This window comes from Onychostoma macrolepis, chromosome 15 (assembly GCF_012432095.1).
Source record: "Onychostoma macrolepis isolate SWU-2019 chromosome 15, ASM1243209v1, whole genome shotgun sequence".
NCBI lineage: Eukaryota > Metazoa > Chordata > Actinopteri > Cypriniformes > Cyprinidae > Onychostoma > Onychostoma macrolepis.
In genome coordinates this window covers 21,870,672-21,883,699 of record NC_081169.1, presented here as the reverse complement: position 1 = coordinate 21,883,699, position 13,028 = coordinate 21,870,672, and the positions used below count along the sequence as shown (strand labels likewise).

The window sequence follows — 13,028 nt, the reverse complement described above, 5'->3', positions numbered from 1 at the left end:
GACACAACATTAAATATCATCTGCAGAATGTTTTGCCTCCCTTTTAACTGACATGATCTATTCTGTACATTAACGCTGTAGGAAACAGTTGGCATAATATTAGTTTTATTCTTGTACATGCACTAAAACACAGACAGTTCCGTTAGTTGGTGGAAGAATGTGAAGGCACTGCTTATGTGTCAGTGCATGCGGAAGGAATAAAATCATCCATAACATCTCTGCTCATTGTCTCTGTACGCTTCGACTCTCAATGCCCTGCGCGTTTACGCACCTTGCTGCACGTTTCGCTGCGGTTTGAAATACAAATGTCCACTGAGTGGCGCTAAAACACAGGTTCAATATGTGAACCCTGGCACGCTTTTATTACGTAGATATTGGTACGTATTGCTGTTTTTTTTATTACGTTGCTTCAGATATGTATTGCGGCGGTTCAGAATTCAAATATCCGGGGACTGTCGCTAAAGGTTGCTCTAGGAGACGAGAAGCACCGGTTCGAATCCCGTGTAACTACGGTTCGATAAAGCCGTTAAAATCTGCTAAAAGGAAGTTCAAATGGCACAGTTGCATCAGCTGATACGTTTTTATATCAGTTTTGCATTTGTTAACACTATCGGGTAGGTTTAGGGCTGGATTTGGTGTAGGGCATATCTCCAACGCGATAAGTCCGTCTCCGTACTCCGTGAGCTACCGAATAAACTCGTCATCCATGAAAACCCATAGATATGAAGCTGGATGTGTGCCATGCTAACGTTCAAAAGCATCAGTTTTCAAATCTCCCAGCATATTAATATCGTTTTGAAGTCACAGCATGATATTCTTCAAGTAATTGTGCGAAAATTACGCTTTATTAATCGCAACTCTGTAAATTTGTGTGAAAATGTTCATTTATTTTGGAAACTGCAGTGATATGTACTTATTGGTAGGTATTTCGTGTCACGCTAAAAAGTACACCCAGGTACGTAAATGCCATGAGACCAGAATGAATTTTGGTGGTTTGACGGTCTCGCAGTACGCTGCGGATTTATATGTGACGTATGAATTGAAATTATTTTAATACATTTTGTTACTTTTCATGTAGTTAACGTTGACATTTTAACTGTTTGTGTCGTTTTGAGGGCTGGACAGGATCATTTTAATAATTCGTTTAATAATTCTTATTTTGACAGCCCAAGCGGCTGCAGTCCACATTTCCAAGTGCAACGTTGTCGTTGTCCGTACGGGACATTAAAGAACCATTAATAGAAAAAAGTATGTTGGTACAGGTGCATTGGAGTGTATTGGGAACAGTGTTGGGCAGTAACTAGTTACTAGTAATTTAGTTACTGTAATATTGCTTTTTGCAGTAAATAGTAGTGTAACTAATTACTAATAAGATTTCAGTAATAATATTACAGTTACTTTCCATAAAACAGCTTAGTTACTTAGTTACTTTTGATGCCTCAACCCCGCTGATTTAAAATCTAACAATCAAATAATTTCTAGATTTATTTTCACGACTCGCACATGCATGTGATGTCCCCAGTGCAGCAGGCAAGCTTGGAATATGGAAAAGCTTACATTCAGCAGATAGAAATATTGCATTATATTGATTTTGTCAGGAAAAAAGATCTGTTGTGTAAGTTGTGGCTTTACTTTACTCTGGCATTACATCCCTCTGATCCGCATCTGGTACATTATATTAATATAATTAAAAATATTTTTGGAAAATTAAACCGTTTCTTACAAACTCATGTGATTTGATAAAATGCATAATTCTGCATCATGTATAGATTAATTATTCTGAGAACATTTTGAAAATGAATAAGTTAGCTCTGCCAGACACTTTAGCTTGAATTCATAATGGATTAAAATGAAATGCAGACAGAGATGCATGTTCTGCAATTTAAACTAAATAAAACTAAATATAGCCCACTGGAGTATATATACTTAAATTTAACAGCTCAATACCATTTAAAACGGAAGTACAATTCAAATGTGTTGCTTCACACCACTGTACAAGTTTTTTTTTTTTTTTTTATTCTATACAGTATATGTATAATACACTGTGCAAAAGTCTTAGGCCATTATTTTAAGCCATTCCTTTTGCCATTAATTGTATCATCCAGTTGTCAGGGAACACAGACTCAGACAGATGGTAAGTGACAAAACCCTCAACGGGTGTATTTATTGACAATCAAAGTTCAACAAGATATGGACGTTAGGAGACAAATGAGACTCTGGATGGAATGATAACTGGATTACCAGACTTGAAGAGCACACACACAGCACTGAGAGGTGAGAGTTGGGATCCAGGAGCTGGGGAACGAAGAATGTTCTAGAAGATCGTTGGAGACGAGGGATACGCCTTGGAAGGAGGAAATGACATAATGTAAAAAAAAAATGTAGACATAATTCAAAAAGGTTGAATGGTCCTGTAAAGAAGAGTCACACACACACTTGTACTGTTCGCAGTCAGAAATGGCCGAGGTGGCGGTGAATTTCATCTAATGGAAATGTTTGGTACTATGCCCAAACAAAAATATACTGAAATCACTTTTGTTTTTAGATATCAAACTCAAACTTGTTTAGATTTATGGCTTTGATTTTATTTAGAGTTAAACATTTTGGAAAATATATTTTATATAAATTTTAAAAATAGGATTTTTGTTAATTTTTGATAATAATAAACTTAAACTTCGCTAACTTTTTTTGTTTCACTATTTTGAATAATCTGCCAAGCGTTATTTAAAAAGAGACCAAACATAAGTCTGTGCTCCAAAGCATTTAAGATTTATAACAGCTTAAGATGGAAATCCCATAAAAATGCAAAATATTAAATAAAAAACATTATCGAACTAAAATATAGAATATTAAATACATTAATTTCACTGAAACAAATTCAGTCATTTTTGACCACCACTCAAACAGCACCAGAGGGTTAATAGAGGGCAGTTCTATTACATATAAAACATGAAAACAAATACACATTATTGACCTTTGCAATATTCTAAATAAAATAATTCTCATACTTTTTGATATAGAAGTTTGGAAATATACAATTATTTTATTAATTTTATTTTTATTGAAAAAATAATTTCATAATTCAAAATAATGTTTATATTTGATATTACCATCTGAAGCCTAGGTTGCTCAAACAAACAAAAAGTTCTGCCTTGGGAGTAAACTAAGCTAAAATCAACAACAAAATTGTAGCCAACCAACTACCTATCTAGCAACAAAACAGGAAAAACTAGATGAACACAGCCAAAATGGCACCCATCTCCCTAAAGAAACAAACTATCAAGGGTTCACAGGATTCCATAGAAGTTTTAACAAGCTGAGCTGGCTGAGCTGGTAACAGACAAAGGTTTCTAAACTTCTGAGAGTTTCTCCTCTGCTTTAATGTTGCCTCACTCCTGAGTTACTCTTTTTGTGAAGGAATATAGCCTATATAAAACCAAAATATAGTGTGAATATAGCCATTCTTTAATTCTGCATTTTTCCACATAATTTTGGTGAAAAGTTGTCAAATTTTTAGGTTAATTCCCATTTACACTAAAAACAATAATTAGAACCTTTCAATTTTAAAAACCACTCGTTCCACTATCTCCGACAAACGACAAGCGACAGAAGTCATTCATTTCGAATGGAGAGTAGTGCGGGAGCTGTGTGGAGTTCCGATCATATGCGTATGCGGAAAATTCGGATCCAATTCAAATTAGTGCTGTCAAACGATTAATCGCGATTAATCGCATCCCAAATAAAAGTTTTTGTTCACATAATATATGTGTGTGTTCTGTGTATATTTATTATGCATATATAAATATACACACATACAGCATATATTTTGAAAATATTTACATGTATTTACATGTCTATATTTATATTCACATAATTTATATTATAAATAAATATATTTAATATATAAACATAAGATATTTTTCTGAAATATATACATACACGTGTGTGTATTTATATATACATAATAAATATACACAGCACATATACATATATTATGTAAACAAAAACTTTTATTTTGGATGCGATTAATCGTTTGACAGCACTAATTAAAATATTTGAACTTTTGCGGCTAGACTGACTGCCTGACTGGATGTGATGTATTCTAATCAAAACTACCAGCGCGAGGTCTATAATGATCAATATATTTCCATTTTAATGTTATTTCCCTAGTGAAAAAATAGTATACTTAAGTATAATTTATTGGTATGTACTTTAGTATAACTAAATATATTTGTGGCACACTATAAATTAGTATACTTAAAGTCTGCTAAATTGGAACAACTAATTTTGTACTAAATGCATTTTAGTTGTGCAAAAGAAATGCTGAAGTTCAACCAAAGTTGTATTAAATATATTTGTTTGTGCTAAAGTGGAACTGTTCCAAGTATACTTAAGTACACTTTAAATATCCACTCTTTTATTTAATTTTTTTAAATGCAGAATTCATTCAGCATGAACTTCAAATGTATTTTGGTTACATTACAATTGCAATTCAATTACTAAGAGTGTTGAACATACATTAATATTATACTAATAACAAACTGAGGTCATACTATCCCTTACATTTAGTGACTTTAAGATGCATTGCAATGGCAATTCTAAGTAAACTTGAAATGTGCTAATGGCACAGTTATTGTGTGCTTCTAATACAATAAATTAACCTTTATAAATAATGGCACAGCTTAAGAAATTGCCTTTTACTAACACCCCCAAGCATACCAGCCAACTCAATTATCCAGAGAACATCAGTGGAACATTGGGCACAGACATTTGAACATTGGCTGAAGGAAACACTGTCACCATCTGTCATATAAATTATAGGCTAAGCAAAATATTAACAAAACCGAGTTGAACATCGTTCAAGGACAGCGCATCCACACTTTTCTCCATCCTTATTCTGCTCTGTCACTCATCGACAGCCTGTTCTGTCTGAATAGTACAGCCTGCTCGTTTCAGTGCATAAACCCATCCGTAACATCTCTGCCCATTGTCTCTGCACGGTTCAACTCTCAATGCACTACACATTAGGGTTGTCACGATACCATAAAAATGTCTTACGACACTATGCCAGCTGAAGTATCACGATACCATGCAGTATTGTGTTAATTTAAAATTCAATTCTACAAAATAAATAAATAGATGTAAGTGAAAACAGACAATATTATTCTCTGAATACTTAATGTGAATGAATGACTGGCTATTGTTATCCATGAAATGATCTAAACAAAACTCATCTTAGCACTGCACAGAAGCAGCATGGAGTGACATTTAGATGTGGCATTTATACATAATTGTATAAATAATGTTATGAGATTAGTTTTTTAAATACTAAATTCTGAATATAGAAATATGTTGGAAAATAATGTAATATGCCTACTTTTAGATGGGAAACTTAAAAACGGCCAGCAGGTGGCAGAAGTTCGTGATTGAATCACCGAGTCATTCAAACGATTCTTTCAAAACGGCTGAATCCTTCAGGAGCGAATCAAATGACTGTTTTTATGAATGGCTCAGTGAATCAGTGATTCGCCCAAATCAACGCGGATTTGGATTCGAACACAAACAAAACAAAAACAGCACTCTTGCTCGTGTCGTATTGCCGAACTGTCAGGAGCATTTTTTTGTTCTTGTATCTTGAAATTTCCGAGTTAGCAGCATGTATATTAAAACATAACATTATAAATGAATAAACAAAATATACATAATGATTGATAAGAACCAAGTGCAAAGCCGCTATGCTGATGAATGGATTTGCATTCGTGATCGCAAAGATGCTTCCAGAAACGAACTATTACACCTGTTCTAGAAGTGGTCAAATTAATTAAACTGTGAGAATACTTTCTTGTAAGATATTATGATGTTGAATAAGTGATGCTTGAGCTGCTGTTTTTTTTAAATGACATAAGATGGTCTGAATCAGACCCTTTCTTCTGATAAACTGCAGCATGAACAATGACGTGCAAGTGCGACTTCCCATTGCAAACTGAACTGAAGCATTGGGAAACACTCAGCACCATATAACGCGTAACGTTATACACAAAGCACAGCAGAAAGACAATTGGCAATCAACTTGTAATGTTTCTGCTGGCATGCATGTTCAAATGAACGTTCTAAACAGTGTCGTGCCGTGCATACAACATATCTTACGGTACCGTATGGACGATACTACCGTTTAAAAAATGCAATGGCACCGCGGGTATTTTTAAGCTTTAGTATCGCGATACTACCGTAGTACCGGTGTATCGTGCAACCCTACTACACATATGTTAATGTAAAATGCAATGAAATGCTTTGGTGGTTTAACGGTTTCGCAGTACGCTGCAGATTTATGTTATGTATATTAATTATTTTAATACATTTTGTTAGTTTTCATGTAGTTAACGTCTCTGAATTAATTTGACATTTCAACTTTTTGTGTAGTTTCGAGGGCTGGTCAGGATAATTTTAATATTTTAATAATTTAATTTTTTTTTCATTTAATAATTCATTCAGTCCACATTTCCAAGTGCAACGCTGTCGTTGTCCGTACGGGACATTAAAGAACCATTAATGGAAAAAAAGTGTGTTGCTACAGATGCATTGGAGTGTATTGGGAATACTACACTCTAAAAAAAGATATAATTTTTGCAACAATTTCATGTCATTAAAAAAAGTACCTAATTGACACGTTGTTGTTGTTGTTGATTTTATGTAAAACCCTATAATAAACACTTCAAGATATTATAAGACCAGGCAGATAGAAGGGGAAAACAACATTAATAAATAATGTATACAAATAATACTAATATTAATGATATTAACATACTAATATTAATGAAAAACTATCATTAAAAAAGTTATTTAATATCAATAAGGTCCTATATAGCATTTTCAAAGCATGGTTCTATATGGAACCCTATAAAAAAGGTTCCATTTAGCACTAAAAATGGTTCTGCTATTGTTACAAGCCGAAGAAACCTTTTCTGGTACTGTTTAGAACCATTTTTCTTAAGAGTGTAAAGTAAACCTTCTGAACAAGTTCGTGACTTTCTTTCACCATTTCAAATCCATGACTACATGTTGTTTACATATCTGAAGCGCGCTGAAGCGTGCTCTGCAGGACATGGAGCCGCCAGCACGATCAACTGCATTTTGTTCTTACAATAGAAACAACTTAAAACAGGCCTACACCGTAATTTTTGCTCATTATGGTAAGATAAATACATCATTCGGAACTTTAAAGGGTCTTTTATTTGTGTGCATTCACAATATCAACAAAACGTTGTACCTTTATAAAATAGCCTAAATAGGAAACCAGAGGATGCGCTTTCTGATGGTCTTGAACGAGCGCTTTGATGAACCGAAACTCAGCGAAACTGACTCACAGATATGATAAATGTATCTATGAAAAGCTTTAAAATACCATTTTAAAACGAAATAATTCAAATCGAAAGTAAAACCCCTTTCACTGTGTAATCTGTAAAGTTGCATTTCTCTCTAAAGGCACGTACAATGAGAATGTAAGAGACCGTGTGCGTCTGGTCTGCGACTGATTATGGGTTGTTCGTCAACTGAGTCTTCCTCGGTCAGAAGGAATAGGCCAATCCAATGATGCAGTTTAAGAATTTATTAATGAAGAGTCGGGTACATGATGGTTTACAGGTGAATAATTAGGTGTTTGTAGGTGGGTGTATATGTGTGTGTGTGTGGTTATCTGAAACAGAAAATACAATAAAATGTATATTAATAAACATGTATGCTGTGGTTACTACAGATGCATAAAGAACTGACCCGCAGTACAACCAAAAATCCACTAGTGGGAGCTCTAACACTATAAATGAACTTGCATAAATGCTATAAATCTCCAAATGGTGGAAAGTACCAAAAAAGGCGAATTATACATTAAATATAATATTTGCAGTTATTTGTAAGGCAATAACTGAAGTATATACAGTGGATGGCTACTTTAGGAGCGCATGTGGAGCGCCGTAATGGACCACATCTGTATAGCACGGAATAACGCGAGTATAACAACTTCGCCAACTGGGCTAATAATTCTGCAATCAAACGCGCCATTCATACAAAAGCCATACTTACATATTAAGGACGCACACAGCACTCATACACACAAGAATCGCGTAGGATTAATAAAGGATGGCAATTCTGTGCACCGTGAATGATGCTCTTGTGTCACTGACTGGACCACACTAAAGTGAAAGCGCCTAGCAACTATGCAAACAAACAAAAAAACATGTGCATTATGGGTAACGTAGTCTATGTCAGGGCACGGACTTTTAACAGCCGCCCCTGTATTTGCCTGGCAAATACACTCATTCAAAAGTCAACTAGTGTGAAGTAGTGCCACCTGAATCCTCAGGCATTTCAGGGAGCTCCACCAGTTTGGTTACCGGGCGAATGTAGATACTGTCTTTAACCTTCACCTCTGCAGCTCGAACAACACCATCTGTCCCTGGGAAAACCTTAGTGATGGTCCCAACAGGCCAAAGTCCTCTAGGAAGGTTGGAGTCAATGATCATCACAATTTGTCCCACAGCAGCATTATCAGTGGGTTTTCTCCATTTATGTCTCAGCTGAAGCCCTGGGAGGTAGTTCTGGACAAAGCGTTTCCAGAAATGATCACTGATCACCTGACTGTGTTTCCATCTTCGGTTGGAAAGGGCATCCTGAGGGCCGTATACTGCCTGTGGCAATGCAGCATCGCGCCGCCCCATTAGCTGCAGGTTTGGCGTGATGGGGTCCGGGTCAGCCACATCAGAGGAGGCATATCCGAGTGGTTTAGAATTAAGGAGCCCTTCAACTTCTATGAGAGCTGTTAGGAGCACTTCCTCTGCCACAACTTGGTCTTTCAGGACGACTTGCAGGGCTGACTTAACCGATCTGATTTCCCTCTCCCAGGCTCCCCCGAAATGAGGAGAGTATGGTGGGTTGAAGTGGAAGTTGATAGTCTGCTTAGCCAGTTGCTGCTGCAACTCTGGTGCCATGCTCTCAAAGGCACTCTGTAGTTCTTTGTGGCCGCCTCTGAAATTGGTGCCCCGGTCGGACCACAGCTCGTACGGCTTTCCACGGCGTGCAATAAACCTGCGTAAGGACATTAAGAAAGAGTCGGTATCGAGGCTAGGGATGAGATCTAGGTGGACGCATCTAGTGGTGAGGCATTTGTAGATGATTCCCCAGCGTTTCTCTCTCCTACGCCCAATCTTAATCAGGTATGGTCCGAAACAGTCTACGCCTGTAGACCAGAAGGGCGGTTTGTAGAGTCTCAGCCGAGATGAGGGAAGGTCAGCCATCTTTGGTGTGCAGGGTGAGGCGCGCCATCTCCTACAGTCTACACACCGGTACTGATGTTTCTTAATGGCCTGGCGACCTCTGAGGATCCAGTAGGTGCGGCGTAACTCTGCATAGAGTCTCTCTGCACCAGGGTGAAACAGCTGAACATCATAGTGCTTTATAATGAGCTGAGTCAGAGGGTGATCAGGTAATAACACAACTGGGTGTATGCTGTCAGGGTCTACATCTGTAGCTTGACGCAGGCGGCCTCCCACTCTTACTAGTCCACTGGGGCTGTCATACTCAGGGGAAAGGGCGCTGAGACGACTGCTCGGGCGAACAGGGTTACCTGCTTGTAATGCTTGGACCTCCTCTGGGAAGCTGTCCTTCTGCGCAGATTGAAGCAGCTGGGTCTCTACCTCCAGGCGCTCACTTGCCGTGTAGGAGGTGGTAGCCGCCCCCTGAAAGGATTGGTGAGTGGCCAGAATCAAATCATCTAAAGATGTGTACTGTGCTGGATCTGGCAGACTTGGTGATACATTTGTAAGGCCACAGAAGGCGGTCTTTCTGAGTTCTTCACTGCCACATTCTAGGAACTCTGTCGGGGGCTTCGGCCAGGTGTCAGGAGTCTGTGTTAGAAAGTGTGGACCATGTGACCATCGGCTGGAGACCGTGAGCTCTGAAAGTGGTTTCCCTCTTGTGATGTCATCGGCTGGATTATCACTAGAGTTCACATACCCCCACTGTTCCGGAGAGGTCAGCTCCTGTATCTCACAGATCCGAGTCCCGACAAAAACTTTGTACCTGCAGGAGCTGGACTGGATCCACTGAAGCACTGTAGTGGAATCTGTCCACATGTAGACAGAGTGAAGGGGTAGTGAGAGCTCAGTTTGGAGTACCTTGGCCAGTTGGGCTCCAGTGAGCGCAGCACACAGCTCCAGTCGGGGTATCGACACCTGCTTGCGGGGTGCTACTCTGGAGCGTGCCATGATGAAGGAGGTGGAGATGTGAGCCTGCTGCTCTATAACTCTGAGATATGCCACAGCTCCATACGCCTTCTCTGAGGCGTCACAGAAGATGTGAGCCTCATATGTAGCACTGTTGCTGTTGTGAGGAGGAGCGTAACATCGGGGAATAGTGATATACTGGAGATAAAGCAATTCCTTTTCCCATTCGAGCCAGGACTGAAGCAGGTTTCCTTCTATGGGCTCATCCCATCCTCTTTCTGTGCTCCATAGGGCCTGCACAATGAGCTTTGCTCTTGTAGTGTAGGGGCAGATATAACCCAATGGGTCATACTGACTGGCCAGTACTTTGTAGACACTGCGCAGCGTCACAGTTGTGTAGGTTACAGGACGGTGCTTGTATCCCAGGACGTCAGTAGTGCAGTGCCAGCTGAGACCCAGTGTTGACTCCTGAGGATCAAGGCTTTTAAGGTTTAGCCACAGTTCACAGCTATCTGACCTGGCCGTACCTGGCAGATGAGCGACCACCTCAGGGATGTTGCTAGCCCACTGGCGTATCTCAAATCCGCCTTGGATAAGCAGCTCTCTCATTCTGTCAATGAGTAACTTGGCCTCTTGGGGGTCAGAAAGGGACTGCAGGCAGTTGTCCACGTAGAAAGCTGTGTGGACAGAGTCGTAGATGTCTTTATATGTGTCCCTGTGCTCCCTTACGTGGCTCTGAAGGGCAAAGGTAGCACAGCAGGGGCTACACGTTGTCCCAAAGGGCAGGACTCTCCACTCATGTACATCTGGGGCCTCTCTGTTTCACAGTCTCCATAAAAACCGCAGTAGGGGCAGTCTTCAGGAGCAGGCGGATCTGGTGAAACATAGCTTTTATGTCTCCGCTCACTGCTACAGGATACTGGCGGAAACGCAGGAGCACACCCAGCAGTGTAGGCCCCAGGGTAGGTCCTGGCAGGAGGTAGTGGTTAAGAACGGTCCCCTGGAACTCAAAGGAGCAGTTAAAGACCACCCGAGATTTGTTATTGTGATGTACAATGTGGTGTGGTACATACCAAGATTCAGTAGAGCTATGAATCTCTTGAGTCAGCTTTACCACATAACCAGAATCTATCAACCTCTTGATCTCCTGGTTGTATTTGAGTGCCAGGTCAGGATTCTTAGCTAGCTTACGCTCAGTGGACCTCAGAAGGCCTTTAACTACTTCAGAGGAGACATGCATCTGTGGGAAGTCCTTCTTCCTGAGCAGGGGGGTGGCATATCGCTCTACACCATCCACAGGTACTCTGATGGTCTTGGCCTCTAACATGGCTATGGCCTCTTGGTCCTCCTTTGAGCGTGTGACCTCCTTCCCAGGTCTATGAAGAGGAGCATCTAGTTGCCACAGGCGCTGTACATCCTGTTGAAGGGCAATGGCGGGAGAAAGGCATGATATGTTCAGGCAGTGCGCCTCCCCTTGCTGTGTGGGCATACTGCAGCTCGGACCCTGGATGGTCCACCCGAGCTTGGTGCAGACGGCGACAGGTCCTTGGGCTGAACCTCGCAGGATAGAACAAACAGGAGTTATGAGATGAGCATTGTCAGAACCGATTAACACAAGTGGCTGAATCTGATTGAATCCTTCAAGCTGCACTCGCTGTAGGTGGTGATACTTCTCCTTTAGGAGCTCCACTGGGCATGACTGTTCAGCTAGGCTGAGTTGTTGGGCGGTGAAGGCGCGCGTTATCTTGTAACGTATTTTCGGCTTAGCCTTTGGGGACACATGGAAAGAAACATAGCCTCCTTTAATATGGATCACATCTTGACGAATAGTGCGCAGAGACAGAGTTTCCTCCTCCTGGATTAAGCCTAACAACTTAACAGCAGCAGGGAGTATAATAGTTTTCTCTGAGCCATCATCAAGAAGAGCATATGTGTCCAGAGATTTCCTTTGATAGTGTAACTGGATGGGCACAACCTTAAGCATTACACGGCTAGAGTGGCTAATAGGAGCCAAAAACACTCGGCTGGTGCTCACTGTTAGGATATTCGGGTCCCTCCTCTTCGCTTCAGCCAGATCATGAAGCACTAATAAGTGCTGTTCTCCACAGGTGCTGCACATCTTCTTAAGAGTGCACTGCTCGGGGGTATGTTTACGGCCACAGCGCCAACATTTGGATTTTTCTTTCATCCAAGAAGCTACAGCTTTGAGGTCTAACTTCTTAAAATCTACACAGCCGCTGAGGTAGTGCTCTGTCCCTTCACAGTATGGGCAATATGGTTTAAACTGCTTCTTCTTAGAGGAGGGAGAAGGATTAGTAATTTGTGCCTTAGTGTCCATCTTTCGCTGTGTTTGAACGGGATCTGAGCCATAATAGATGGATGTAGACTTACTCTGTGCCCTGGACCCTGCATAGGCTCTGTGGTTGCCCCTCTGGGCGTGGTCTGTCTGAGGGCTGTGGCTGAATGGCTTGCTGTGATAACTGTAGAACTTGAGACTTGCGCTCCAGCCACCCGGAGAAGTCATACATATTGTAGGTGCAACTGCTACCAGTACGTATGATACCACGTGTGATGCAGTACTCAATGAAACTGTCTCTGTAGCTAGGCGGAAGCTTAGTGAGTAACCTGTCTACGTGTGAACCACACTGAAGCTCACTGGCTGCTACATCATCCATAGTACTGAGGAGGCCTACTAGGCTGGATACCGCCAGGGAGAAATCTTCAAAGGCTTGAGGGTCACCTGCCTTAATAGGAGAGCAGTTAAGTATAGCACTCAGTTCCCTCTGGACCAATTGCCTGGGTTGCCCATATCTC

At 40.5% G+C, this 13,028-nt stretch overlaps 2 protein-coding genes across 2 annotated transcripts in view; one reads left to right on the top strand and one right to left on the bottom strand.

The window, feature by feature from the left end:
* LOC131554218 (uncharacterized) overlaps positions 1-7,532 on the top strand; it is a 41,860-nt gene extending 34,328 nt beyond the window's left edge. Inside the window, exon 4 of the mRNA XM_058799417.1 lies at positions 7,483-7,532. Within this exon, the coding sequence (XP_058655400.1) occupies positions 7,483-7,532 (50 nt within the window). The remainder of the gene's footprint in view (positions 1-7,482) is intronic.
* On the bottom strand, positions 2,202-12,552 carry LOC131554217 (uncharacterized). The gene is made up of 3 exons (XM_058799415.1): positions 11,135-12,552; positions 7,491-11,031; positions 2,202-2,344 (listed from the first exon to the last, which is right to left on the bottom strand). Exons 1-2 carry the CDS (start codon positions 12,550-12,552, stop codon positions 8,325-8,327), a joined length of 4,125 nt encoding a protein of 1,374 aa, XP_058655398.1. The 3' UTR covers positions 2,202-2,344; positions 7,491-8,324.
* Positions 12,553-13,028: the final 476 nt, after the last annotated feature.